The sequence below is a fragment of the Ursus maritimus genome, unplaced genomic scaffold (genome assembly GCF_017311325.1).
Source record: "Ursus maritimus isolate PB19 unplaced genomic scaffold, ASM1731132v1 scaffold_31, whole genome shotgun sequence".
Taxonomy (NCBI): domain Eukaryota; kingdom Metazoa; phylum Chordata; class Mammalia; order Carnivora; family Ursidae; genus Ursus; species Ursus maritimus.
Window position 1 is genome coordinate 7,014,033 of NW_024425675.1, and position 24,568 is coordinate 7,038,600.

At 45.4% G+C, this 24,568-nt stretch overlaps 1 protein-coding gene across 5 annotated transcripts in view; it reads left to right on the top strand.

Annotated features, from left to right (window-relative positions):
• The window catches only part of MAP3K8 (mitogen-activated protein kinase kinase kinase 8), a 25,401-nt gene extending 1,541 nt beyond the window's left edge, over window positions 1-23,860 (top strand). For 2 of the 5 annotated variants that reach the window (XM_040645292.1, XM_040645291.1), the window contains exons 2-9: window positions 2,966-3,182; window positions 4,864-5,222; window positions 11,901-12,068; window positions 14,614-14,875; window positions 16,020-16,126; window positions 20,728-20,880; window positions 21,521-21,767; window positions 22,722-23,860. In XM_040645292.1, the coding sequence (XP_040501226.1) occupies window positions 4,887-5,222; window positions 11,901-12,068; window positions 14,614-14,875; window positions 16,020-16,126; window positions 20,728-20,880; window positions 21,521-21,767; window positions 22,722-22,852 (1,404 nt within the window). In that variant the 5' untranslated portion in view covers window positions 2,966-3,182; window positions 4,864-4,886 and the 3' untranslated portion in view covers window positions 22,853-23,860. Of the gene's footprint in view, window positions 1-469; window positions 610-884; window positions 1,081-2,965; window positions 3,183-4,863; window positions 5,223-11,900; window positions 12,069-14,613; window positions 14,876-16,019; window positions 16,127-20,727; window positions 20,881-21,520; window positions 21,768-22,721 lie in introns of those variants that run through there. The other 3 variants (XM_040645290.1, XM_040645289.1, XM_008683891.2) reach the window with 3 other exon arrangements.
• Window positions 23,861-24,568: the final 708 nt, after the last annotated feature.

Consider the following 24,568-nt stretch of genomic DNA (forward strand, 5'->3'; position numbering starts at 1 on the left):
GCGGGGCGCCTTACAGCACCAGCTTGTCGGTCCCGGTCCGAGGGAAATCCCTAGGTGTCCCAGGCCCTGGACCGGAGCCCTGGCTGCTCTCCCCGGGCCCCTCAGGTGGCGTGGCGAGTCCCAACTCCAGCGCTCCGCGGGCGCCCCTCCCGGCGCCCCGCTCCGCTCCTCCCTAGTCCCGCCTTCCGCTCCGCCCGGGCGCCCCGAGGACAAACTGGGGGGGGGGGCGGGAGGACGGAATTTCCCAGAGCGGGGGCTCCGGCTTCCCCGCAACGCGGCAGTGTCTTTCTGTTTACGGAGTGAAAGGGGAAATGGAAAAGGCGGGGAGGCGGCGGCTGGCGTCCGCTGCACCGCCCCTCGGCCGGCTCAGACGCCGTGAGTCAGGGACCAACGAGGGCGGCCTGGGCTGGCGGCCTGGGCTGGAGGCCCCACGCTCACTGGTGCACTCGGGTCGGGACGACGCGCCGCGCCCCGGGATCGGTCGCCCTGGCTCCAGCTTCCGCTGCCGCCGGACCTCGCTCTCCCGGCGCGCTCGACTCTGGAGGGGGTGGGCCACCAGGGGCCCACCGAGCCGTCTGGGGGCCGCGGCTGCAGCGCTCCGCCCTCCAGGTAACCCTCCGTTCGCGGGCTTCTGGGTGTCTTTGTGATCGCAGCCCTCCAGGGTGCCCCGACGGTCCCCACCCTGAAGCGCGGGCTCCCGGGGCAGAGGGGCGAACTCCGGGGCTCTGGGAGGTGGGGGCGTGTCCGCCGCCCGCGCGGCTGAGCTTCCGTGGTTCGCGCGCTTCGCCACTGCAGCCGGCACAGCTGGAAAGCACCTTGCGCAAGGGTCTCACGGGGTGCAGACTCCGACTCCTCCCCCTTCCTCCTCCTTCCCGGATCCCTAACGCGCGAGCAGTGCCGGTCTGGGCAGTGCGCGGGGACACAGAGACCCGCTGTCACCGCGCCTCCCGCCGCACACACCGCCCGGCCTGCTGCACTGTCCCCGCCGACGCCGGTGAGTGCGCCTCGGAGGCGGCGGACCCGGCGGACCCGGCTGCTGCCCGCCCAGATCCTGGGGGCTTTTATAATTTACTAGTCCTGGTAGGCTTTCCCGGTTTTAAAGAATAGGAGGAGGGGAGTGGGGGCGGCGGTTGGCGGAGCAGAGAACCTTTTGAATAGCTGAAACTTAATTTCATGCTTATGTAACCCAGACGCTATTCTGTGACTAAAGGGTCCTTATAGCAGAACGTGAATGCTGGGCTTTCGGTCTAAGAAAGAAGGCTGGGGGGTGGGGGTTATTTCACGGATGTTTCCCGGTCGTAATGCGATATCAGGACTCCGAAATTCTTCTAGTTCTGGGCGGAGAACGACGCTTAGACAGAGGAACGGCGTGCGCAGGGATTGCCCCAGAAGTTAACAAGGAAGGCCAGGAGCTGTCTTTAAGAAAGACGGCTATTTCACTTTTGGAAAGATATTTTTGGCACGGAATAAAGAACTAATGGAAAAGAGGGAAAGAAACACTATTACAGTTGCATTAGGTATCCGTGGCCTGTGTCTCCTCTATTTGCCAAGTAGAATACAATCTGAATCCAGCAGCCGCCCCCCACTCTCTGATGGATTGAGGTTTGCATGCAGTACGTCTGGCAGCTGGCCCTTAAGGATTTTTTCTTATAAGGAAAATTGGATAGTTGAGGTGTTTAGAGGTTTTGAAGCGGAGTGGCGTGCTCCTGTACAGCTAGAATGTGTAATTCTGGGGCTTTTGGAGAAAAAAATATAATAAGAGATATGCCCCGAGGGGCAACGTACTATTTTGGCAGAAAATCTTTGAGATGGGAAGTAACCAAAGGTATAATTATCCTTTGTCAGGCAGAGGTTTATTTCTATAATCTTGGCCTTTTTTCCTTCACACTTGCTAGGAATTTCTCCACTCTTGTTTACGTAAATGGAAGTAGCCAAGAGTGAACATTAATGAACAGGAGTAGGGTTTCCTCTTGGTTTTACTGCTGATCTCTGAAATAACTCGAAGCAAATCATTTTGACAGTATCTTCCCATTTCTCCATTTCTAAGATGGTTCTAGTTGTCTACTCCATTGACAAGTGGGGATTTTAGGAGGATTTTAATTGTAAATTAAGTGGGGAAGGGTCTTTATTGGTAAAGTTGAATATCTTCACAATCGCAGTTTTTCTGGCTGGCTACTGAGCTGTATAACTCAGAAATCACTAGCATATTGTCTGCTTAATGAAGGCCTGAAAATGCTGAGGCTTTTTGCAGGGACGTTTAGCAGGCTGACTGGTCATCAGGGTTGCCGGGGTGTACTGATTTGCGTGACAGGAGCCCTGCTGTTGCTAAGGAATTATCCCTGGCATCAGTGTCCTACACTCCCCCACCTCCTCTGCCTGCCTCCCTCCCTCTCCCTTCTCCTCCTCCCTCCCTCCCCCTCTTCCTTAGTACCTAACTTTGGGGTGGGGTGTGTGTGTGTGTGTGTGTGTTCAGACCTCTTAAGCTTCTCATATAAATGTTCCAGACTTTCTGCAGAACTTAAAATCAAAACCTGTCTTTCCTCTCTGGATCAGCTGACTGACTCGTAAACTGTGTGGACTTTTTTTCTTTCTTTCTTGAGTCATGTTACTCCTGGGAACTTTATTTTCTCTCCAGCCAGCCATTAGCTAAGTCCCCGGAGCCTTGGAACTTTTCAGCCAGTGGGGTCCTCCATCAGGCTGGTTTTGTTTTAACTTCCTGTTCTCAGTAAATTCTACAAGCAGAAACTGCAACCGAAGGGCCCAATGAAATCAGAGTCGAATGTTCCTCCCTGAACCTAGGAGATTCCTTTCCTAACTCAACACTCCAGGAGCCTGAATCAGTCTCCCTCAAAGATACTAGAGATCTGTGAAGGGCGCTTCCTTTGCTGTCAAGATGTGACTGTGGTTAACAGCTATCAAAGGCTATCAGAGGTTTTTGCCTTTTTGTCTTTGTCTCTCATTCTAGAAACAGCCTTTAAAACTTTACTGTGAAGAAGCCCAGGGAACAGGTAGCCATGTCCCATTTGCAGCTGAGAAAGGAGGCCTGAGCCATAGCTGCAAAGCCAGGAGTGTGACAGGCTTCTGTTTTGTGCACATAGCAGCAACGACGGATGGCAGAGCTTTTCAACTTTCCACCAGACACGTCCGCATCTGAACTTTAAACCTCACAACCGCCCTATGAGGTAGGTGCTGTCATGCTTCCATTTTACAGAGAGGGGAAGTAGAGGTGCAGAGTGGGTAAGGTGCCTGCCCAGGATGCTGGAGGCAGTGAAGGAGGGGCTGGAAGTCTAGCCCAAGCAGCCTGAGTCGGGTGGAATATCAGACTGCAGGATTCCAGATAGCGTGCTTCCTGCCCACACAGCTCGTACATCAGAAAATGGTCCTCACAGCGTCACTAGATTGCCTTGGTCTTTTCTCAGATGAAATCGGCTCAAATCCCAAAGGCGAAGTGGTAGCGTCAGGAGCCTCAGGTGGGCACCCCTCCCCCACCCGCAGGTGGAACACTTCCCGGAGCTTTGTACTTGAGCTCCAGTTAGATGGAGGCCCGTGGCTTTTAGCCCTGAGTGTTGAAGGTACTGAAGGTTGGTGCTTTCAAGAACCAGAAACACCTCTCAGAGAGGCTTTCAGGAACACAGTAGTTTAAGCAGACGTTCATGCCTCCGAATTCTCTTAGATGTTCTTAAATCCTTTTATCTTTAATCCTCTGGAATGGAATTGTCCTAAAATCCTGAGCAACAGCCTCAGTTTTTACCCTGGGTTTACCTTCTTTTTCTCATTTACAGAGTTAGCTTGGCCGGCCTTACCCATATCTTGCTTAGGATAGATTTGGCTGTCTTGGCCTCTTTGTGACACCACAACTTCTAGAGGTGACTGATCTAAATACTAGATTAACTTTCTTGGGTCCCTGAGAGACATGTTTTGTACTGTTAAAGAATTCTGGTCTCAAGAGGAGACAGCTGATTCACAGGCTGAAAGAATCTTCCCCTTTCTCATAGGTCACTGGCAGGAGAATTTGAGGCTTGTGGTCCCCAGTCCAAAGGAGCTGTTTAACTTAATTTGCATCAGAATTATTCCTGAAACTTGACCTGTCATCATCAGTTTGCTTAGAATGGAATCCATTTTAGAGGCTTTTGGCTCCAGGGCCTGATTCTTATTTGCCCAGTTAGCGCTTGAATTTGATAAAACAGTTCTTTTTCTTTATTTTTAAAAAAAGTTTTTTAAAAAGATTTTGTTTATTTATTTGAGAGAGAGCACGAGCAGTGGGGAGGGGCAGAGGGAGAGGGAGAAGCAGACTCCCCACTGAGCAGGGAGCCTGACCTGGGGGGCTCCATCCCAGGACCCCAAGATCATGACCTGAGCTGAAAGCAGACGCTTAACTGACTGAGCCACGCAGGCGCCCCAATAAAATAGTTCTTTTTCTTTAAAGTCACCCAGGGTATGGAAGCCACAGGAGTCTGTGTGGGGAGGGTTGCCCCCTTGGGGGAGCAGGAAGGTTGGAAGCTGTCAAGGGCCAGGAGCCTCAGCCGCTCAGAATTCTGAGCTGGTCTTATTCGTGTTTATGTTTAGTGAAAGTTTGTTTTCAGTGGCTATAGCTGATGCCACCAGCTCAGTGAGTGAGTAAGGAGTAAGCTCCCTGGAGCTCAAGTTTCCCTTCTGCAAAGTGAACTGCCGAACTGGAGGTTATCTAAGGTGACTTTCTTCACCATCTGTCAACTTGAATTTACACACACTATTGACACAGAGCCCTCATTTTATAAACCGAGGCATACGGAAGCCTGTTCCCAATCCTTTGATGTTAGTTTCCCATTGATCGGAAGGGCAAGTACAAATATGGTAATGAAGTGTCCGTCTTTGCTGTTGCAGACTCTCTAGAAAGCCTAACAGTGATGGAGTACATGAGCACTGGAAGTGACGATAAAGAAGAGATCGATTTCTTAATTAAACACTTGAATGTGTCCGATGTAATAGACATTATGGAAAATCTTTACACAAGCGAGGAGCCAGCGGTTTACGAACCCAGTCTAATGACCATGTGTCAAGACAGTAATCAGAATGAGGAGCGCTCAGAATCTCTGCTGCTCAGTGGCCAGGAGGTGCCTTGGTTGTCCTCGGTGAGATATGGAACTGTGGACGATTTGCTCGCCTTTGCAAACCACATATCCAACACCGCCAAGCATTTTTACGGACACCGACCGCAGGAATCTGGGATTTTATTAAATATGGTATGTTTTTTTCCTCATCAGTTGACTGCTGTGTGTTCAGCTTTATTCCTGTGGCTTCGTGTAATGTGGTTAAACTTGCTTTAGACTGGCTATCGGGTACGACTTTTAAAAATGTAGTAGCTGTAAGAATCGCCTCCATGTTAAAGGGGCCAAAACGGTCTTCATTCGAAGTTCCACTTTTTTTTTTTTTAAAGATTTTATTTATTTATTTGACAGAGATAGAGACAGCCAGTGAGAGAGGGAACACAAGCAGGGGGAGTGGGAGAGGAAGAAGCAGGCTCCCAGCAGAAGAGCCTGATGCGGGGCTCGATCCCGTAACGCCGGGATCACGCCCTGAGCCGAAGGCAGACGCTTAACCACTGTGCCACCCAGGCGCCCCTATTCAAAGTTGCACTTAAAGAATCTTTTCCATCTGTCAGTGACAGTCGTACAAATAGGTAATTAAGAAGAGCGTCTTTTAACTTAATGATTCATCACAAAATTCATTCATCAGGTAGGCAGAAGAAGACTTACTGAGAATCCTTTGTCTGAGAGGGGAATACTGTATCTTTGATCATTATTTTTGGAAGCTGGATGTTTTGCTCCTCTGTTGTCCCGTCTTGGAATGTCACAATAATAATGCTGGCGAACTTCAGTTCTTGCAGAAATGTAGTTTGCAGGCAATAAATAGCTATGCACAGATTCACTCTCTTTAATTGCAAAGTATGAATGACAAATGAGATATTGCCTTAGTCGTACCAAGTATGCAAATAATCCAAAATCTTGTGACAACACGTTGTCACAATAGTTGATCAGACGATGTGTTTGGGTGTGCCTGGGATTCTGGGAGTCTTAGTGTGTTAGAGGTGAATGTAGGCGTTGGCTAGGGATCATCTAATTTTTTAAAAAGGGCATTTTGCAAAGGAGGAGGGAGTAACTTGCAAAATGTACGTATTGATGAAAGTGACCCCTTTCCCTTTGATGCAGCTGTGTGGCAAATGGCTAATGCAGGGGGAGGGTCAGTGTTGAATGATTAGAGTCCGGACAAAGTACTTAATTTTTTTTTTTTTTTTTTTTTTTACGTCGTACATTCATTCAGTTGAAAACAACACAGTAATTTAGGTCAGCTATGTGGTAAATTGTTTTGTTAGAAGCCGGTCGTGTTTAGCCCTCGCTCAGTTTGGAGCAAGATTACATTTTGCATAGTTGTACGACGTGCTTTGGTCTGGATAAACCAAACTGTGTTTAATAGTTGACGAAGTACTTTACCTGGAGAATATTATTTCTTCTTATACGTGGAAGTAGTATTGAACTAGAAAGCACTACCTGATTTACTTAACTAAAATAGAGCTGGAGAGCTCTGCTTAAAAATGATCTATAACGAGAAACAATTATTTATGTATTTTTCTTTCTTTTTTTTTTTCACATACGTATTTGTTAAAATGGGTATTTTAAAGGAACCAATGCAGGTAAACAAAATATTTTTGCTTGTAACTATATAGAAACTCATGAACGTTTCCCCTGCCCCATCAGACTGATGAGAGATGGGCCATAGAACTTTATTGGGAATGTACAGAAGAGAGTTCAGGAAAATTATAAAGAATACAAAGAAATAGCTTCCTAAAGGTTTTGGAGTAGGGAAAAAAAAGCCAATGCAGAAAAAGAGAGAAACAAAGACATCACAAGGAAGTGGAAATTTTATCAGCAAAGGCTGGAAGTAAAAAGTTGTCAGTCCCCGCCACGGAGTCTGTGCTGTATAAGTGAATGTATGCATGTTCAGGAGAAGATTTAAGAATAGGGCATATCATGGGGCGCCTGGGTGGCACAGCGGTTAAGCGTCTGCCTTTGGCTCAGGGCGTGATCCCGGCGTTGTGGGATCGAGCCCCACGTCAGGCTCCTCCGCTATGAGCCTGCTTCTTCCTCTCCCACTCCCCCTGCTTGTGTTCCCTCTCTCGCTGGCTGTCTCTATCTCTGTCAAATAAATAAGTAAAATCTTAAGAAAAAAAAAAGAATAGGACATATCATAAAAGCGGGGATCTTTAAAACTCAAGAAGATCTTTAATTTAAGAATGATCAAGAATATAAAGCAAGAAGGTTTAAAACCAGAGCGGAATAACAGGAGAACCTCAAAATCCGCAGGAATGCAGACCATGCCTCACCGGGCAAATCATCCCAGTGGTTGATGACTCTCGAGGCTGCGGTTGGCTTTTCTGTCACTAAGCTTAAGAATCGGATACCTCCTATGACTGCTAGTAACCTATGCCAGGTCCGCGCTTTATAAATAATGGCATAGAAATCATGACTTGCCACGCTTGATCTTTGCCAGTCCGAGACAAGAGGATGAAGGAGGCACGGTCTGCTTTTGGCTCCCATTCATCCTCACGTAGTGCTCTCCTTGGAACCACCCTGTGTTCGAGACCTTTGTCTTCCCTGTGGCCCTCCCCCTAAGACCCTATCAAAACTTTTCCATTCTGGGCTTCATTTGCTGCTGTCTGTTTCTCTGCCTTAAAAAAATGATCGCTCATTATCTAACAGACAGACAGACTGGTTCCAAGGGGAAATTGATCTATAAAGTGCATCTGCATATGGACCAAATGCCTTCATTCAAGTATTCATCCATTCACTTGCTAGACAGAGGTCAGATATCGACAGTGCATCAGGTACTTTTCCAGGTGCTGCAGGTCCAGCGTGGAAGAGTCTGGGTTCTCTGGTAGCTTCCTGCCTGGTGAAGGCCCGAGGCAAGTAAACAGGCAATTAGAATGCGTTGTGCTACTTACCAATACAACTACACCCTGATTGGTGTGCGGCTGCTCAGACAGGACACCCCACGTGGGCACAAGGGAAGAGAGACTGCCAGAGAGGCTTCTAAAAGGAACTGATGCCTAAGTTCTTGAGTTGGAGTCTGCCAGATAAAGGGGATGGGGAGTGGAGAGTGTTCCGGATGAAGAGAATAGCATGTCCAAAGGCCCTGGGGCATAGAGATGTGGTGTGTTCCTGGCAGCCAACAACCATAAAGCCCGTGGAGTTAATTAGTCAGGGCGGAGGATCGGGAATTACAAAGCTATCCCGCAGCGTAGGCATGTAGAATGTTGGTCTGCAGGGGTATGCCAATGTGTGCTCTTTTTCGAAAACCAGTATTTGGTAAAGATGCTACCAACATCCAGCAGGACCTGGGGAAGAAACTGTAGGAGACCAGCCTAGGCGTTGCTTGGTATGAGAGTGCCGTGAGTTGTTTGCGCTCTAGACCAATTCATAACCTGAGTGGGGAATGAATAACCAAAAACGGGTTGCAAACACCGAACTCATTGGTGATTAGATGGGAAGCCGAAGGGCCCCAAAGGGCTCGCGCATACACATGGGTGTGAGATGTGGGAATGCTGTTCCTCAGGGATTAGTCATGGAGTCCTGGCTTCTCAGGGCTGGGAAACCCTTAAAGATACTTGAGTCAAGCCCTCTGCCTGATGCTTACATCACCCTGACCATCATATCCAATAATTGTTGTGTCATTTTGGTCTGTGCCTGAAAATCTCCTGTGACAAAGAGTTTATCACATACTGGGGCACTTAATTTCATATTTAGCCAATTCTGATCGTAGGAAAGTCCTCCTTTGTATTGCACGAAAATCCGTCTCTGACTCCCCTTAGCCCTAGTCCTACTTTTTGGCCATGAAAAAAGGTATGAATGGTGATAGTGTGAGGATGCAGGCCCATGAATTACAGTGCCTCAGCTCTGAGCTGGATTAGCTGTGTGACTTGGGGCTAGTCACTCCTGCGTGGCTCAGTTTACTCATCTGTAAAATGGGTCACATCGTAGCCCTTGGTCTGTGGGGCTGTTGTGTGGGACAGATAATGAATGCACAGGACCTGTTTACGCAGAGTGAGCGTTGAAAGAACGCAAGCCGTTGTGGTAGTTGTTGTTTTATAAACAATTGTTACTCTCCTTCCTTAGGATGGTCTTTCCAGTATTTTAAAACTTGCATGTTCCTCACATCTTCTCACTTCTGTCGCAGACACTTCTCATTGTGTCTGCTGCTTGTCACTTTACTGGAGGGTCGACTTTCGTCCTCAGTCTGGGCTGCCTCCCTCTGAACTCAAGCCTGGGTCAGTGCCTGCCTTACAGCCCTGAACTTGAACATGGCAAGCCATTTGCTGTGTGACCAGCAGAGTAGGAAAGAGCCACTTTTGCCTTTGTTCTAGATAATATGCCCCTTTTAGTGTAGCCCAGGGTTGTATTTGTGTCCTAGCAGCCGTATCATACAGGTTCCTTATGGAATTTATTCCTATTAAAGTACCTAAGAATTTTTCTCAAGGCCTGCTGCTGGGCCCAGCATTGTTTAGAGTCACTAATCTGGAGAAGGAAATCAAAAGCATGTTTGTAACGTCTGCACTTGATGGTGGCTTTGGTTAAGCCGAAGACTTGGCAGACACGGGCAGCAAAGAGTTCTGTAGGATTATTTGGTAGGGCGCCTAAATGAAGAAGAGGAAGGGGGAAAAAAAACCCATTGCAAACCCAAAGAGGGAAGGTCTGGGGCCAGGGGAAGACCCGGGGACTTTGCAGAAGTGCTGACTAGTCTGTGCTCACATATCACACTGCGTGTGTCCGGGCCTATCGTCAAAGGAGAACCTGCCTTCGGAGCACGGTCCTGGAACATGGGCATGTCTAAGACAGGGATGAAGGAACTTGTGGCATGCCATCTAAAGAGGCAAAGGCTGAGGTGCTCAGTGACTTGTAAATGTAGGCTTTTAGCAGCTGGCTTTTGAGGCTGGCTGAGCTTTAATTCCAGTCTTCTGGAAGATAGAAGGCACGCAGGAGCTATGGCTTTGGGGTCAGAGAGACCTGAGTTCGAATCCTGACTCTGTCATTGCCTAGTGAGTTACTTAACCTTTTCCAACCAGTTTCCTCGTCTGTGGAGTGGAGATAAAAATAGTACTTACCTCCCTGGGTGGCTGGGAGATCTTGATGAGAGCTGAGCACAGTGCCTGCCTTGTAATTAGCAGTCCAAGTACGGCTGCCATGACGCTTCTGCATCCCTTGGATCGAATCGGGCTATCACAGATTGAGTTGGAAAAAGTCAAACTTGCACGAATGAAACTCTGAGTGGAGAGCTGGGGCCACGGTGAGATGGGAAACGTGAATACTTATGAACAAGAAAGAGGCCACGAGCACGTGCAGTTGAGCGCCGTGGGTATGCTTCTGTCTAAATGTGGCAAGCGACTACATTTATCACGTTCTTAGCGTGCTGTAAAAAGAGGCCTCCAGTAACCTGCAGTGACACACTTCTTGAAAGGAGGTCATATTTCAAACAAGGCAAGACCCTGGGCTGTGGTGCCTCCTCGTTTTCCTGCTAGGGCTCCACGCGGGAGCTGGCTCGGGGCAGCGCTCGGTAAATACTCCGTTTTAAATTTAGTGACTTCACATCTCTAAGGATTGGCGTTGTCCTCCTCTTCGTTCCCTGACTAAGAGCCCATGCATCTGTTTGTGGGGTACAGCTAAGATGAGCAGTAATGGGGCCTGAGTGAATAACCCTGGGACTATTACAACTATTCCCGTGGCAGTGGCCTGGTGAGGGGCCCATACACCTGCCGATGAATCAGGTGTTCATTCTTCTCCCATGTGCTCCGCATTCCCCTTCAGCCTCTCCTGCGCTTGAAATAACTTAATGTCACTTGGATAGTTTCACGGTTCCGAATTCATAATCGGAAGTCGTAGTATTGCTAATTACATGGAGGAAAAGCTTGTAATTTTAAAATTTTAAAAAAATTTTTAAAAAATTTTAAACGTTTTTTAGGCATGTGCTCCAGGTCGTAACTCATAATAACATATCTTATTAATTTGTTTTCATATTTATCATTATAATTTTTCCTCCTTTTAATTTTTTTTTTACTCTTTTAAAATTGAAATATACTTTATATGCAGTAAAATACACAGACCTTACATGTCCGGTTTGTTGAGTTTTGACAAAAGCCCCCACACTGCTACCAGGATATATCTCTTTTCATCTTTGAGTCTACTGGTTTTGAAGCCTATTGTGCCAAGTATTGGCCTGTTCGGGAGCTCTCGGAGGTTAAGGGTCATCTGTCTCTTGTTCATAGCTGCCCTCCTCGGCACCAAACACAGTGCCTGGTGCTTTTTATGCACTCAGTAAATATTAAGTGAGCAGGCAGATGAGAAATAATTCTGCCCCTTCCTTTATTTATGCAGGACTGTCAACTCATAGCTCTGGCATAACACATTGTTTTCCAGAATCCTCTATGATAATCAGTCTATTTCCACGCTCTCTCTCTGTATGCGTCATGTGTGAGTAATAGCTATGCGGACTAACAGGTTAGCACATTTTAATTGGAAACAAGTCAACTTGCAGGCACGGTTTATATTTGTGCAATCTTTATTTTCAGCCTTTCGGTCACAGTAGTCATGCTCCCTTAGATAAATAATTTTTAAAATTTTGACAATTAATTACTCACCAGGAGGTGGAAATACGATCAGGTCTGACCAGGGACGTGTCTCTGTTACATGCTTTCTCTGGCTTGCTGAAGCTCTAAATATAGGCTCCCTACACTGTTAGGATTACACAACAGAGACGTTCAATTCAAACACTGCGTGTAGGAATGCAGTCTGAAGTAACCAGTTTCTAAAGGTGTGTCTCAGAAAAGGAGTTTGCTGAAATTCTCACCCTCCTGCCTGTTTGTTTCATTGTAGGTAATCACTCCCCAGAATGGGCGCTATCAAATTGACTCTGATGTTCTCCTCATCCCTTGGAAGCTGACTTATAGGAATATCGGCTCTGATTTCATACCTCGGGGGGCCTTTGGAAAAGTGTACTTAGCACAAGATATAAAGACTAAGAAAAGAATGGCGTGTAAATTGGTATGTACTTCATAACCAGGCATCCCACACCATATGTATGTTTGGCATTGTGGCTCTTGTTTGCTTGCTTGACTCAAAGATTGTTACCATTTGCCTGGATCTTAGGGAAGGGCGCCTGCCCAAAAACATCCTTTTTTTTTTTTTTTTTTTTTTTTGATTTGCTTGCTCCCTGGGGCTGCTCAGCCCCTGAGTCTGTTTAAGTGCATAGTTGGTTTTAATCTAGTTTGCCTTGATAAACAAGAAAATGCTGCTGGCCCCTGTAGCAGGAGCTTGGATAACATCATCCCTCCCGTAGTAGGGGGGAGTGGAGGGGAGCGCTCCTGCAGGAGCAACTCTGTGTGCTGCTCCTTTAATCCCACCCACTGGAGGGCTCCTGGGTGGCTCAGGCAGTTCTCAGGTCATGATCCCAGGGTCCCGGGATCGAGTCTCAAGTTCGCATTGAGCTCCCTGCTCAGTGGGGAGTCTGCTTCTCCCTCTGCCCTTTACCCTGCTTGTGCTCTCTCTCGCTCGCTCTCTCTCTCTCAAATAAATAAATAAAATCTTTAAAAAAATAAATAAATAAAGCTAACCCCACCCACTGGGAAGGGAGCCAGGCAGGAAAGCCGAAGCTGGGAGAGCTGCAAGGCTTCGCCAGACTGTAGATTAAAGGATTGAATGTAAATAAACCAATTATTGCAAAGACCCCATCTCTTCTTATTAAGTAGCCATTGCTGAGGTGCCCCTGCTTTGGAAGACTGTCTGACAGTATCTTCCCAAGCCGGACACGAACACACCCTATGACCCAGCGATTCCACTCCTATAGGCACACACCCAAGAGGCATGTACACGTGCTCACCAAAAGCTATGTACTAGACTGTTCATCATAGCACTATTTGTAATAGTCCCAAACTGGAAATTCTCCAGATGTTACAGTGTAGTATATTTATATAGTGGGATACCGTACAGTGACGAGAACAAATGGTTTACAGCTGTAATAATGTGGGTTAATCTCATCACCCTATGTTAAGCCAAAACAGCCAGATACCAAGTAAGATCCGCGCTATGAGATTCCACTTATATACAGGCCAAAAATAGGTTAAACAAATCCATGCTGTTGGAAGTCAGGACAGTGGGTGCCCTTGAGGGGCCGTGGCTGGCAGAGGTCAGGAAGGGGTTTCTGGAGGGCCGGTAGAGTTCTGTTTCTTGATCTAAATGGTGGTGACATGGATGTGTTTGGTTGAAAATACACTGAGTTTGATACGTAACCAGTTTTACGCTTTTTGGTATGTCTGTTTTACTTTAAAAGTTTTTAAAAATGCAATAAAAGAAACCCCCTTTTGATTTGCTGAATGTGGCCTTAGTCTATCTTATTGTAATTAAAAGATCAACAATATATCGGCCTCATTTGTTCCTTCATAAAGATTTGCTAGAGTATCTGTTATCGAAAGAAAACAAGGAGATATTATAATAAGCCATTTGGAGCTTGCATTTAGAAGAGACTCGTTCTAGTTCTCGTAAAAGAATCTAGTGACGTTTTAGGAAGATCTTAGAACCAAAATGTCCTATTTTACAGTTTCATCACAAAAGGCATGAAAAAATAGCTTTGCAGGTTTGTTTTCCTTACAGTACTTACATTTAATTTTTGAGCTGTATTTTTTTCTTCTAAAGAAAACCATGAAAGATGTTTCACAACCCCAGCAGATTCAAAAGAATGTAGATTGAAGAATGAGATCCCTTTCCTTGAGGCAACTACTGTGAATGAGTTCTTCTGCATCATTCCAGAAAATTTCTTTTTTTTTTTTTTGAGATTTTATTTATTTATTCGACAGAGACAGCCAGCGAGAGAGGGAACACAAGCAGGGGGAGTGGGAGAGGAAGAAGCAGGCTCCCAGCAGAGGAGCCTGATGTGGGGCTCGATCCCAGAACGCCGGGATCACGCCCTGAGCCAAAGGCAGACGCTTAACCGCTGTGCCACCCAGGCGCCCCCAGAAAATTTCTATGCACATGTGTTATGTATAGCTTAAGAGATTTTTGCAAATGGGAGCATAATACATGTACTTCCACACCTTGCTTTCTTCCTCTGACACTGTATTTTGGAGACATTCCATATCCCTCTGCACTGAAAGATCTCCCTTTTTCTTTATTAATGACTTTTGATTTTAAATGCATTGCCAGAGCATGAGCTGTGGGTCCAAAGACATATTATTTCACAACAAGTGGAAATAGTGAAAAGACAACCTAAAATCTAGGTGCCACAGAACATACATGCGAAATAGTTAGGAAGTTATCTCTCTTTTGAGTCAATCGTGAATAATTCTTTGGTTGGATTGCTACATTCTAGATAAAAATAATATTTTATATTTTGTTCCTATTCTTTTATTTTGAACTGTTTACCTAGCGCTGACATAATGTAAAAGCAGGTTTGAACATTATTTTAACTTGGCAGTATAATTTCATGTCGATCAAATTATCCTTGAAGGCATTTATTTGCCCTCTGGTTTGTGGGTTGACCTATCTCATATATATTTTTGTCTACAATCTTACTACTGGTGTTTTTGTGTTCCAGATCCCAGTAGATCAATTTAAGCCATCTGATGTGGAAATCCAGGCCTGCTTCCGGCATGAGAACATCGCTGAGTTATATGGCGCAGTGCTCTGGGGTGAAACTGTGCACCTCTTTATGGAAGCAGGCGAGGGAGGGTCTGTTCTAGAGAAACTGGAGAGCTGTGGACCAATGAGAGAATTTGAAATTATTTGGGTGACGAAGCATGTTCTCAAGGGACTCGATTTTCTACACTCAAAGAAAGTGATTCATCATGATATTAAACGTGAGTTACGTTTGGCTGTGTAACTTTTTTGGCTCAGAGATGACTTCGGAGGCAGATGGACTCCTCTCTTCAGTCTAAGGATCCTCGGTGGCGGGGAGGAAAGCTGCCCTCGAGCGCTTTTCACCTTCCTCCCTGGTGCTCCTGAAACTTGTTTTGGCACCAAATGGGATCAGGAAAGCTTTTGAAGTCATGAGGAAGGAAGATTATCCACTTGGGGAAGGTTATGGCTGCACAGCTATTAAATACTGGCTATGCCCTTGTCCATAAGGCTTTAAAAAATAGTAATTTACTTTAAAACACACACCAGCGTTACGTAGTTTTTGAGAAACAAGTAGCTTTTTTTTTTTTTTAAGATTTTATTTATTTATTTGACAGAGATAGAGACAGCCAGCGAGAGAGGGAACACAAGCAGGGGGAGTGGGAGAGGAAGAAGCAGGCTCCCAGCAGAGGAGCCTGATGTGGGGCTCGATCCCATAACGCCAGGATCACGCCCTGAGCTGAAGGCAGACGCTTAACCGCTGTGCCACCCAGGCGCCCCGTAACAGAGCATTATTAAGTATAGTCATCATGCTCTGTATTACATCCCCCCAAAGTTGTTCATCTTATCCCTGGCAGTTTGTATGCTTTAACCTCCTTCACCCCCCAGCCCCTGGCAACCACGATCTGTTCTCTATTTCTAGGAGTTTAATTGTTTTAGACTGCACAGACTAGTGAGATTCGTACAGTCTTCATCTTTGTCTGTCTTATCTCGGGGATTTCACTTAGATCTTCGAGGTTTCATCCGTGCTGCTGCTAAAGTCAGAATTCCATCCTTTTTTGTGGCGGAATAATGTTCTATCGTATACGCGTATACGCATACGTCAGATGGACCCTTAGGTTGCTTCCATGACTTGGCCACTGCACCGCGAGCGTTATTATTGCGCGCAACGATTTACGGCCGCATTGGCTGCGTTCTTCGCAGCTCTGAAGCGATTTTCACTCGAATTTCCACCCAGATTTATCCTCCTCTTTTGAATATAATATAGTCATCTCGGTAGGGAGCACGTTTCAGTCTATTCTGATTTGGGACTCATGATGTTTTTATTTTATTTTATTTATGGGTATACAGGCAATTTTATACTAAAAAAATGTCCTCTTTTTATAGCTAGCAACATTGTCTTCATGTCTACAAAAGCTGTTTTGGTGGATTTTGGCCTAAGTGTTCAAATGACTGAAGATATCTATTTTCCTAAGGACCTCCGTGGAACAGAGGTAATTCTATTCCCACAGGAAAGGTCAATATCTTTTTAAGAGTGAAGTTTAAAAATGTTCTGGTGTTATTGCAGAAAGGACGAGAAAGGGGAGGAAAAGCATTGCATCAGATGTTATTATCACTGGAACATATTTAATGAGCACTTGCTCTATGCCAAGTACTACTTTTAGCATTTTAAATTAATTATATTATTTAATCCTTGTTACAACCTTATGATTGGTAAATACTGTTATCATAGGCAAATACTATTATTTACAGTAAGGGAATAAGCTTGAAGAAGTTAAAGTGCCCAAAGTTACTCAGCTCGTAACAGATCTGGGACTTACACCAATTTTTTTCGGAGTCTAAGTTCTAACTACTATGTAACTTTTTTAATATAACGGATGTATATATTCTTAGTATAACACATAGATATATATTCTTAGTATAACTAGGTATTACTGTCCTGGTTCAATTATAGCCATAATTGTCATAGTCGTTAAAAATATATATTGAGGACCAACAACATTTTAAGCTTATCTTTAATTCTAGAGAGCCTATAATAAACCTCAAATTTATTAATAGCACAAATAAATTGTATTTAAAGATATAAATTAGCTCTAATATTTAATTCGTTTGTGTACTAAAAACCAAACCAAACCAAAAACTTTTCTGAATGTAAATGAGATTGAGAGGAATCCATTCATGGGCTTTCAAATCATATATTTAATTTAACATACACACGATTGGGCTGAACAGTGGATTCATGTAGAAGCATCTATTGAGGTCTATGTGTCAGGATGGAGCTGGCCCGGGGCCAAGAAGGACTATGCCCTTGGCGGTACTCCAGCAACCCCCACTCTTTGGTGAGAGGACCTATTTTAAATTTACCTGAATTATTAAAGAAGCAACAGTTTAGTTCATGGGAGGTTATGATGGACACGGGATTAGCTGCAACTGGGAAGGGAGATGGGTGTGGAAGCTGCCTCCCTGACCCATGCTTAACTACCAGAGCCTCCCAGCCCCATGCCCCCTCTCTGCTCAAGTGCCCCCAGCAAATGGAGAGAGGGCACTTGGGCACGCCTTTGCCTTAAGATTACCAAGTCAGAGGGCGCCTGGGTGGCTCAGTCGGTTAAGCATCTGACTTCAGTTCAGGTCATGATCTCAGGGTCCTGGGATCGAGTCCTATGTTGGGCACTGCGAGGAGTCCGCTTGTCCCTCTGCCCCTCCCCCTCCTTGTGCTCTCGTTCTCTCTCAATTAAATAAAATCTTAAAAAAAAAAAATTACCAGGTCAGTCTTAGTGTTCAACCGAGTGACAACCCTTAGTCTGGCTCATAGATATATTGCACTGAACCCAATTGCAGTGCAAAAACAGGAAAAACAAACATCATCTGAAACCTCGTTCGTGTTAGCTTTTTCTTAATTCTCTCAAAGCAAAGACTCTCCTGGGAAGCAGAAGAAATTGCTGGTATTGCTGAAGTTATTCTGGAAAAGACTTGAGGAAGGATCCTTGATAGTTGTCTTTGAGCAGAATGATATTTAGAAGAGAAAACTGTAGACTTCTTTAAAAGAATGTTTTAGTCCCCAGATCTTAAGAATACTTCACCAAAGCACAAAATCCAATAAGACTTAATGCTCATGACATGTTTTTTTTGGAAAATGTTTCAGCATATTTTGGCATTAGTCAGAAGTACAGATATGTGACATTCTACCCTTTTTCCTGGAGCCAGTTTGAGAAACAAACTATTTATGGTATTAAAGATAGAAAATACCTTTCTCTTCCCGGCAGTGTGATCAAATCGAACATTTTGCAATGGCTGGACAGAGTAATGTCTTCCCGGGGATTCTCTAACAGAAAGAGAGTGTGTGCTTGGGCATGAGATAATAACATAGTGTTTACTCCTAAATAGTATTTGGATTGAGCTATTTTCAGCAAATGTAAATTGCTTTTTACAAAGCATTAAACTGACTTTGATGCTGAGAGTTATAAACTTTCTTCCAATCAGCCTGTGTTTATTATCTGTACGGTGCCCACAAGTCAAAAGTTTGATAATGAGCAAGGTTGTGAAATCATTGAAAGCTTTCAGCGAGCTTGTTTTAACTCTTCTTATTTAAAGAGCCAATACGGGCGCCTGGGTGGCACAGCGGTTAAGCGTCTGCCTTCGGCTCAGGGTGTGATCCTGGTGTTATGGGATCGAGCCCCACATCAGGCTCCTCCGCTATGAGCCTGCTTCTTCCTCTCCCACTCCCCCTGCCTGTGTTCCCTCTCTCGCTGGCTGTCTCTATCTCTGTCAAATAAATAAATAAAATCTTTAAAACAAAACAAAACAAAAGAGCCAGTAAGATGTTGTTAGTCAAAGTCAACCTTGTAGATTTACTTTCCTTTAGAACTTGATCCCCTGGCTGCTGCCTATACCTGTAGATAATTTCTGATCCTTGCAATGTAGCCCCCAAGTGCAAACACTGGTCCCCTGTGTTTGATCTCTCCCAGCGTTCATATTCAGAACATTGTATCGTAACCATAAAATATAAGCACAGGGTTAATCTGGTATATATTTAATCTGTTGTTTTTTAATTACATCGTACAGAGAAAGAATAAATAATGAATGTAAATAGCTAATTAGAATTAACTTTTTTTTTTAAGAGAAAGAGGGAGTGGGGGCGGAGGGGCAGAGGGAGAGGGAGAATCTTATGTAGGCTCCACTCCCAGCAGGAGCCTGACATGGGGCTCGATCTCATGATCCTGAGGTCGTGACCTGAGCTGAAATCAAGAGTCTGACGCTTAACCCACTCACCCACCCACGCGCCCCTAGAATTACTTTTATAGCGTGATTTTTTTTTTAAAAGTTCTTATTCTGAGTCTATCTATGTTTGGGCTTACTTGATATAAGTGAACATGCCATCATCACATGCACGCGCCCTCGCCCACACACACAACACATTTCTAATAAGTGTGTTGAGAGGTGAAGGCCTTGACCCGCGGACAGATAGGGTCCCTTGCTCCAGTGCGCATGCCTGAGGCTGTGCAGGTCTCAGGGAGCCTTGCGTGGTTCCCCCCGGACCTGCTTCATGCTTGCAGTCGGCCAGCCTGAAGAGTTCTTGAACACCTGCCCTGTTGCGCGAGCCCTTGCAGAGCCAGTGTGCAGAGCCGCTGGGGGTTACACCAACAGTAACTACTTGGCCTGATCTTTGCTGCGGAGGGCAAGCCCGGGGGGAGGAGATAAACAACCTCTATTGACAACTAATCCTTCCCGTTGCCTTTGTTGTTTAACTTTGTGATTATTCTGTAAGAAGGTCTGTCGGGGACCCCAGTGCTCTGCCTTCACTTCAGGAAATGTTTGAGAGCAAGGAGCTCAGTTTTGCCTGTTTGGGGAGACAGACAGACAGAATGAGCGAGGGAACAAAAGCATGCCAGCCAGGAAGTGTGTTGTAGGATGGTGTTGAATCTGGTTAGGATGGGGAAACTGGGAAATTTTCCCAGTTTTTGTAAGCCAGTTTTTTTTTTTTTTTTACTTATTGACTCTGAAGTATATTCCAGGAACACTTACCCCTTTCTCCATATTCAAATGATGGCATAAATATTTCTTAATGTTAAATATTGGTAATTAGGATTTTAACTACTTTATGTCTGTACCAGCCATAAATACAGATTATTGGTCAGCAGTTGCTCACTTTTTCTTTCTTGTTTGAGTTTACAAGCAAAGACTTCCTAGAGAAACTATTTCTGAAACTAGCCCTGCTTTTCCAGCATGAAACCAAATAGAACTTACACGATGTTAAAATGGCATGCGTTTAATATTTAGTCACTGGGCTACGTGGTAGGTAGAAATAAGAAGTAGTTTGTATAAATGACCAATTAGGACCACTTTTACGACATTACGCTCCAAGTGGGCTTCTCTCCCATGTGATTGGTATTAATACCCAATGGATCTCTGCCACCTTTTCTCACTGCAGATAATTAGAGGTTTGGCAAGTTAATGACAAACATGAAGTGAAGACGCATATTTGTAGCGTCCATTTAAATATGAAAGGAGTTGGTGGTGGTTTTTTTAAAGATTTTATTTATTTTTGCAAGAGAGAGAGAGAGAAAGCGAGCATGTGCACACGAGTGGGAGGGAGGGACAGAGGGAGAAGCAGGCTCCCCACTGAACAGGGAGCCCGGTGCAGGACTCCATCCCAGAACCCTGGGATCATGACCTGAGCTGAAGGCAGACACTTAACCCACTGAGCCACCCAGGCACCTGGAATTGGTGTTTTAACAGAGAAATTAAGCCTTGGTCGGTGCCTTCTAGAACCTTGATGAGTGGGTGTCTCAGGTGGGTTCTTGGCTGCAGGCCCATGACTGCCAGGTCTACCTGTGTGTTCAGTATGTTGAAAAACGGTGTTCTTCATCAGGCTGCAGGGACACCTGGGGCCAAAGCTGCCTACCACCCCCACCAAGGGTGTCTGTGTCCCTCTCCCTAGCTTCAGGGAGCACAGCCAGGACATGCTCTTCTGAGGGGCTGAAACGTGCAATAAATATGGTAGAGGCGGGTGAGCCCGCTTCTAGAACCGGATGAGGGAAATGGACACCCAGAACCATGGAGAGAGTCCGACTGATGTTTTCTGCTTCTTTTTTAGATTTATATGAGCCCAGAGGTGATCCTGTGCAGAGGTCATTCAACCAAAGCAGACATTTACAGCCTGGGAGCCACACTCATCCATATGCAGACGGGCACCCCGCCTTGGGTGAAGCGCTACCCGCGCTCGGCCTATCCCTCCTACCTGTACATAGTAAGTGGGGCTCAGCCAGGCCTGAGGGTGCAGGGGAGGTCCACCTGCTCAGGAGAGCTGCTGTCCCTCCCGTAACACACCCGAGTGGGATGATGTGAACGAGTGACTCATGAGGCGAAGCTGAAAGTTCTTCCCACGTGGAGGAAAGTCCCATTCCTGCAAAGAAGGCATTGCTGTTGCAGTGGGAATTTGCTAAACTGTGCATTGGGCATACATTATATGCCATTCTGTTATTCCTGACTCATAAAATGCCACTTAGTAGAATCTGAGTTCCCTAAATCCCTGAGCCGAAGAAGCCGTGCGTGTTCTTTGAACACTTTCGGAGAAGAGATATGAGATTCTAGATCCCCAAGCCGGCTGGGCTGTAGTGAAACGTGCAACTTCCATTTTACCGTTGCGAGATCAAAGAGCGAGTGCTTCTCCTTACAACACAGTGACCCTTGAACTTCCTTAACCCAAAGGATGGGTTTAACTCGGGGTGCTTGGGAAATTAAAGGCGAACTTGGGTCAGGGTACCACTTTAGTCGCTGCAGGGCGTGTAGTGGGAGACAATGACTTTCCCGGTCTTGTTCGCTAGAACACTTGAACTGCTGAGGGTGTGTTTTCATACGGTCGGTGCTAAGAGCTGGTCTGTTGCTAGATCCACAAGCAGGCGCCTCCGTTGGAAGATATCGCAGACGACTGCAGTCCCGGCATGAGACTGCTGATGGAGGCCGCCCTGGAGAGGAACCCCAATCACCGCCCGAGGGCAGCAGACCTACTCAAACACGACGCCCTGAACCCCCCCAGAGAAGATCAACCACGCTGTCAGAGTCTGGACTCCGCCCTCTTTGAGCGGAAGAGGCTGCTGAGCCGGAAGGAGTTGGAGCTTCCTGAGAACATTGCGGGTATGGACCCCTGCTGTGTGCAGTGCCCCTTGCCTCCCTTATTTCTCTGTCTACCTCAAACTTCTGACGTCATTCATGAAAGCACTGGAGAGAAGATGCAGTGACTTCTTGAGTGCCATAAGTTGCCTGAGAAATCTCAACAAGAATGTTAGCAAAAGCATTTAAAAAAAAAATGGGCTAAATGACCAGCACGTCATAACATGCTTCAGCGCAAATGTAGGTAACAACAGTCCTGGAGAATTGCCTCTGACTTGCTTTTTTGCAACTGGGAGTATCTTTTGCCTTTAAAAACAAATCAAGCCTGGCAGTCCTGCTTGTTGGTTCTGAGCAGGGTTCTATTTCATTCGGTTATGGTAAGCCACGCCAGTCCTTGGTTGGAGACATCAGGGCACGGCTCCGCGCAGATAAAATATTGAGTTTGAAGTCTACTTGCATTTTTGTCTTCCTCTGCTTAAAATCTCTTTGCCAGCTATGAATCTTTCCCACTTAGGAAAGTCAGTACACATTCCAGGAACATTGAATATGCACAGAGAGGGTTTCTATTTTTATTACTAAAATCTGTGGCATTCTTAATCCATTTAGGTCCAAACCCAGATGTCAAGCCTGGAATGTTTATTTGCATTTCATCCTCTTCTTGTCTGACTTTTCTGTATTTAAAGAGAACCATCTGGGGTGTTGGAAAATATGCCAGAATTTGTAGCGAATTTCATGTTCTCATTGACTCTTTTTCGAACCCTTTCGTCTATGTCATATTACATAAACTAGCCCCCGGTCTATAACCCCAAGTCTGTAGCTCTTTAATAAAACCGTAGCTTGAATGCTGTTTGATTAAGGCCAAGGGGTTTTGTTGTTGTTGTTGTTGTTTTTCCCAGAAGAAACAAACAGGTGTTTATTACTGAGCATGTCACCTGGTCATTAATTTTGTCTTATTTTTTTTAATGTTTCCCTTTCCAGATTCATCATGCACAGGAAGCACTGAGGAATCTGAAATGCTAAAGAGGCAACGTTCTCTCTACATAGACCTCGGGGCCCTGGCTGGCTATTTCAACCTTGTACGGGGTCCGCCAACGCTCGAATATGGCTGATCGATGGCATCATTTGCTCTAAATAGTTAAGACTCAGCGTTGGGCTCCTGGAAGCTGGTTCTGCTGACTCAACACCGGGGCTCTGTATAGCGGACGGTGCCATCATCCGTTAGCTGGCGACATGGGCTCCCGCGACTCACGAATATGACTCCTCATGGCTCCCATGGGTTTGATTCGTGAAGCTGCCTGGTAGCCCCCAGGTCTAAAGGTTCTCATGTCTCAGGTGGTGTGACTCAAAGGAAGTTAAGAGTTCGTAGAAGGATCATTTCTGGTGACTGATTCCATTCACTGTGCACTTTGCTCAAAATGTTAAAAATACCGATCATGAGGATAATGTCTTAGCCTGAAATTATTATTCTTGGTTCTGATTTAAGTATGGGAACTTGATTTAACTCAGCATAGGTGTTTTGTATATATTGGTGTATATTATAGGATAACTCCTTGAGCCTTTGTAGGTAGGTTCTAGTAAAATTAAAGTCATTATATTTCGGGTGAATAGACCGACTTGAATATTCTAGCACTTAGCTAAACTAGTGACTTAAAAATGGCTGTTCATTTTGGAGCCATCTGACAGCAGGCCACTAGTGACAGGTTCTGTTATGTTCCTATGGAAACATTTTGTACTGTATATGCTATGCTTAAAACATTTAAAACATGATGTTTTGAATGTGGATAAAACTGTGTCAACCACATAATTTCTGTACATCCCAAAGGATGAGAATGTGACCTTTAAGAAGAATGGAAACGTTTCTAAATTCTTGATGATGCTACTTTTGTAACTCTTCCGACTCCACTTTCTTCTAAGCATTTGTGTATTAAAATAGCATACTGTGTATGTTTATATCAAATGCCTCCGTGAATCTTTCTTACCTAGACATATATTTTTAACGTTGTGAATATGTGAGTATTCCTACTTAAAGTATGTTTTTACATCATGCAAATGAAACCAACACTTTTATCCAGCATACGTGGTCAGATCAACTGAATAAACTCAGTATTTTGCCTTAATGCTTGGAAAGAGTGTGATTCTCAACTGGGACTGGGGGTGGGTTATGGGGGTTGGGGTATAGGTTGGAGGTGAACGTGTATCATGAGGAAGCAAAAAACACCTCAGAGGTTTGCAAATTGTTGATCCGCTTCTCTTCTCGTGCTGCAGCATTAAGCCATTGTTGTCAACTGGATTATGCCGTGTCCCTTCAGAGCATTGGGGCAGGAAGAGAATTGTCAGCCACTGGTTTAAGCTAAGAGTGGTTCGATTTTGTATCTTGTTCTTTTTTTTTTTTTTTTTAAAGATTTTGTTTATTTATTCGACAGAGAGGGAGACAGCCAGCGAGAGAGGGAACACAAGCAGGGGGAGCGGGAGAGGAAGAAGCAGGCTCATAGCGGAGGAGCCTGATGTGGGGCTCGATCCCATAACGCCAGGATCACACCCTGAGCCGAAGGCAGACGCTTAACCGCTGTGCCACCCAGGCGCCCCTTGTGTCTTGTTCTTACACATTTATACTACCTTTTAATATATGCTTGCCTGTCCTGTGTCTGTTGCTTGTCAAGTTAATAACTAACTTGCCTTGGGGGCACGCCTGGGTGGCTTACTTGGTTAAGTGTCAGGACAATTGTTTACAGCTCAGGTTCTGATCTCATGGGTTGTGAAACCGAGCCCCTCATAGGGCTCTGCACTCAGTATGGATCCTGGTCAAGATTCTCACTCTCCGTCTC